The sequence below is a fragment of the Electrophorus electricus genome, chromosome 21, assembly GCF_041902795.1.
Source record: "Electrophorus electricus isolate QZ-2024a chromosome 21, ASM4190279v1, whole genome shotgun sequence".
Lineage (NCBI taxonomy): Eukaryota > Metazoa > Chordata > Actinopteri > Gymnotiformes > Gymnotidae > Electrophorus > Electrophorus electricus.
This window is the reverse complement of record NC_137517.1, coordinates 17,397,385-17,402,500: the sequence shown is the minus strand read 5'-3', so window position 1 is coordinate 17,402,500 and position 5,116 is coordinate 17,397,385. Positions and strand designations below refer to the sequence as shown.

The 5,116-nt window shown below is 49.7% G+C and overlaps 1 protein-coding gene across 2 annotated transcripts in view; it reads right to left on the bottom strand.

The window, feature by feature from the left end:
• LOC113590762 (netrin receptor UNC5D) overlaps positions 1 to 4,603 on the bottom strand; it is a 161,070-nt gene extending 156,467 nt beyond the window's left edge. For both annotated transcript variants that reach the window (XM_035521152.2, XM_081704273.1), the window contains exon 1: positions 2,562 to 4,603. In XM_035521152.2, coding sequence (XP_035377045.1) covers positions 2,562 to 2,646 — 85 coding nt within the window. In that variant the 5' untranslated portion in view covers positions 2,647 to 4,603. The remainder of the gene's footprint in view (positions 1 to 2,561) is intronic.
• Positions 4,604 to 5,116: the final 513 nt, after the last annotated feature.

Sequence of the window (5,116 nt, the reverse complement as noted above, 5' to 3'; positions counted from 1 at the left end):
TCTGGTTTTCTCTGCCTTTCTTTGTCTCGTGATTTCACTCTTCCTTCATAACGCTCCTGCGTTCCTTTGTCTACTTTTCTTGTCTTTACTTTGTTGGAGGAGGGGCGTAAAACTGCGCGGCGGCCGTCGACTGGGGGACGAGAGGGCAGAAGAGAGAGTGAAAGAGGAAGCAGCGGGTAAAAGAAGAAACGGGGAGACAAAACGGGTGAATTAAGAATGAAGCAGGAGAGTGAAGCATTGGGAGAGAGAGCGATGGAGAGCATAAGATTAACAGAACTAGATGGACATGGGGACAGAGAAGTGGAAAAGAGTGAATGAGAAAATGATAAATATGGTAAAAAGAGTGACTGTCACACTGTGTGTGTGTGTGTGTGTGTGAGAAGCACACTCCCCCTGCTGCTGGTTAATGGTGTGAATTGGGGCTTTGTGTTGGAGACATGTGTGAGCAGGAAGGACGATGGCCACTTATCTCCACGGCTCCACTCTGGAGAGGAGACTGAGGAGCATGGCTGCTGAGACTTAGGAAGTCGAGCAGCAGGACAGAGGATGCGACATGACGAATGGGTACTGGGCCCAGCAACACTTAAGAGGATGACTGCATGCTACATTAGGCCTCGTCTACACACACACGCGCGCACACACTCACTGCCTCTACACTCCTGGACATCACACCGAGTGTAAATGCAGTGTAGCTACAAACAGCTGGTCCTTGAAGCTCCAGCCACTAGCATGGAGGTACTGATACTGACAAACGATTATTTCATCTCTGGCATTATCACAAATTCTCCAACTTAAAGTTCATTTCTCATATAGTCTGTGTCTGAATAATCACAAGCAACACCTTCTTTTCCAATTGTGATCGGCATCAAATGGCAGGAAGCGTGAATATGCTAATTAGTCATTTCATTGGCCGATGCAGATTGTTGTGTGACATATCGGTGCATCCCCAGTTCTGACCAACTGCAGGAGAAGGGCTGAATGGTTACAAATAGCTCCAGCATCTCATAAAGAACAGATACACACACACACACACATACAAACACAACATGTTTTATGTCCGAATAAACACCACCTTGTTCATTCAAAATTCCTCCCAGCCTATTCGAAGCACACATCTAAGTGATGATGCAATTACTTCCAGGCCAGATGACTTAATTTTATTTGCATGCGACGTTCTGGCAAAAGCAGACATTTTGGGAATCACAGATATATCTCACATTACACTCTCCCATTATTATGAATGAATATTGCTCATTAATTATGCATGTTAGGCGAGTTCAATCTGATTTACATAGTTAAAGGAACGACTGGGGATAGAATCCTCGCGGCTAATATGTTAATTGACTTTCAAATAGCTCGTTCTAAGGAACTGGTTAAGTTAAACGCGAGTCAAAAGGTCAAATCTGGCTCAGTGTTCAAATCAGAGGACGATACGCCAATTACCCTGCCGGGAAAAAAAAAAAAAAAAGGTCGTTTATCATACAGCAGACGTCCTCAGATCTTATTCATTCGTGTGGGAAAGATATTTCCACCTAATTAATACTAAAATGCCTATTATGTATATTCAAGAAAAGGGTTTCCATTCAGTGATGGACTCAAAATATCAAAGTATCTCCGCATGACACACAGTCGCACAAGTCAGATCGCAGATACGGTACAGGTCGGTGCGCGCAGATGGATTTATTTTAATCTGCTGCTTAATGACAGCTGCGCAAAATTATTTTAAGTTAATGCCCAAATCCGATATTTACTAACCTGGTTATCACTATTTCCAACGGCTTGGTAGGTGTTCAAATGCGAAGACAATGACTCAAAAGTGAGATAAATAGGGAGGCTAATAATCTATGATGTGCAAAAATGTTGGCTTGCAATTTAAGTGCAGATTTCATTCATTTAATACCCAAACAGCGTGGCAGGATGTTCACCGAGAGCTGGTTTCCAAGCCTGTTGCGCCACGCGTCACGCAGCAGGCGCCGCACGCGCGTTACTTATGCCAATCTGAGGAAGCCCACTTTCACGCGGTGATGATTGACATTGCAGCACGAGGCCTTAAAGCAGAAAATAAGCGCACATTGTCCACCTGTGCCCCTGTGCGCTGGCACCGTAACCCCCAGCTGAGCTCATCAAGACCGCTATATTTATTTCAACGTTTTGTTCAGCTGCGTATTGAGAGCAGATGCAATTCTTCAGTAAACTGCACAAAGCGCGCACGCACTGACCAGCATGCTGCACGAAAACACGCCTCGGGCTCTTTTATTGGGACCCCTCACGTGATTATTGATAACCACGGAGTTGAGCGTGCGCTTCACAGCGGGCAACAGCAGACGTCTCTAAGGTCAAACCGCTTCTCTACTCATGTCGCCCTCTGCACACCCGCGCCGCACGGGAGACGCGTGCCCTGCGCCGCACCAAACGCGCGCGTTCGCCCCGTTAAACCCGCTGCAACAACTTTTCCATAGTGCGCGCGTTGGGACCGGGGCTCCACCGGAGTGTGAACCGGAGATTCATCGGCAAACATCCGATTATGAAGCGTTTTTCGTTAATGGAAGTCGGTTCCTTACCTCTGGCCAGAGTCGAAGCCACGAGCAGACCGAGGGCTGCGAGGATGCCCACGAAGAGCCCGCGTACCTCCCACAGCTGTCCCATCACAGCTTGGCTCGCCTACGTCCCCAACGAAACCGGGGTGGCAGAGCGGCGCACGCATGCATCTGTTCCCCCGTCGCTCGCGTTCCGTGTCGCCGTAACGGGTCACCGCTGTCGCGAGAAGCTCTCGTCCTGTTGTCCGGCGGGGAGAAAAAGTATTCTGCGGGTTACACGTGAATCTCGGTGGGAGAGCAAGAACGGACGGCGGCGGGTGTTACGTTCGCGCGGGACTGTGCGAGCGCACGGTGCTTGAGAGATGGAGAGAGCGAGCCTCACGCCTATACGGGATCAGAGAGTTAATAGTGAACAGGAGCCGACCAATAGCTCGCGGCGATGGGCGGAGAGAGCCCCCGCGCTTCTCCTTCACCCGCCACGAGCCACTGATTCGGAGTGGAGTCACCAACTGCGCGCGATGAGCACACGGGTCAGATGTCGCCCAACATCGGGATGCCACGCGAACAGCTGGTCTCGGGCGTGCGCGCCACGCGAAAATGCATCGCAGGTCGATTCGAGCCGCGGGTGGGCTCTGCGCACGCAAGTATACGGACCGTCCTCCTGTGCTCGGGAAGCCACGCGTCTTAACTGGCGCTCGCGCGTGGTCACCGAAAGAGGGAGTCTCAAAAGTGGAGAATGAAAATGACGCTCGGATGTTATTTGACAAAGTTTCGCACGCGTTGGCGGGATAACGGAGCCGTTTCGCCGCTTCTGTTTTCTCTCCTCCAGGCTTTTACTAAGCGCTGCGATGCGCGCTCCGCTTCTCGTAGCAGAACACTTGTTAGTGATTCAGTCCGCTCGCGCTGAGCGTCACGCGCATTCGCACTTTATTGGTGGTCGCGAGGCTGTTTTCTTTTTTTTCTTTTTTTTTCGTGCAACTAACGCATCTCACGCGCTGCATCAAGCCGCGCGTTACACATCTGCAAGCGAAAAAAGGCAGAGCGGGGGCGCAGCGCCTGTCACAGCTGCTCGGTGCCTTTTTACTTCTGTGGTCCGACCAGATATGCACCGTCATCTGGGGACAGTGTCTGCAAACGATAACGCGGGGAGGTGGGGCACAGGCAGCGAAAGTGGGCTACGGATAAGCGAAAAGATTAGAAGTGCGCCCGACTACCGGAAAGGCGGCACACAGTGATGCTCGTCTGCAACGCACCAACCTTCACATCGTACAGTTACGACAAACACCAGCGGAGGACGAGCTGTGAAGGAGCAGGCTGCCCTCGCACGCGTACGACCGCAAAGAAATCTTTTATCAGCCCTCGTGAATTGTCTGGATTTCTGGATGAATAGCGTGGCTTCGAGTATGTCATCTGCCCCCTTGTTTTGAAATCGCAGCAATAAAGACTAATTTAAAGTGTAATTTAACAAACAGCATTCATTTGCATTCATCGCCACGTCCTTATTAAAAAGGTGATTAAAAAAAAAGAAAAAAAAGCTGATTTAAGCTGTCAGGGTCCTTGAACTGTCGAAGTACTTGAACCTGTAGGAAAATGGTTTCTTTTATGTCCAGCTGGAACGCAGACCTCTAATAAGGGATAATTAGAGACGATATGGATTTAATCAGCACTTCATCTTTAAAAAACGAAAACGAAAACAAACGAAAAATCCCGCAATTTTGCTTAACAGTTATGGCATGACGCAACGTCGCCCGATCAAACGGACGAAAACGGGCCACCGGAAGAGGAGAGTCAGGCGGACCGTGTGCAGGATGTCCGACACGGGAGGGCTGTGGGAGGATGCGCACCACGGGAGGGTGGTGCGCATCCCATAATCCCTGTGCTACAATTCAACGTGGTGAACGGGACTGGCATTTAAGAGAAGGTCACGGCAGAGCACGGCAGAAAGGACCAGGGCCGTCCACCTCGGGTCTGCCGAAGACATCCGAGACGTTTCAGGTCACCATGGGAGGGTCTTCTGTCTTTGACAAAGGGCGGACTCTGCGCGTAGCCAGCGGCACCAGTCAGCAAACGCTACACTCTTAGTTGAAATCTATAGCCATATACACGCTCTCTCTCACGCTCTCCCTTTTATGCTTACCCAATCTCGTTGATTTTCACTTTCTCCCTCTCACCTGCCTCTCTCTCTCTCTCTGTTTGTCTCTCTCTCTCTCTCCCTCATCCTCCATTTCCCGTTCTCATTCCGATGTGGTGACTTTGGCCCGGGTTCTAATTAGCGCCTGGTCACACAAGTGTGGCCCCGTGAAGTCATTTCTTGCGTTCTTTGCCTTTCATGGCCGTGAAGCAGGAAACCACGGCGTGTGAGAGAATTAAACACTGCATGAATTAATGTCAGTTTCCTGGACAGATGCGGTGTACAGAATACATATGCCATTATATGCCACAAATGCAACACTCTCTGCTGGATTCATGTCATTAGTTAAAACCCCTTCCTCTTCATTGTCTAGAATATCCAACACTCCCCTCACACACTGCCACTCACACATTTAATACAGTGGTATTTATCAGTTCATTTCACAGTA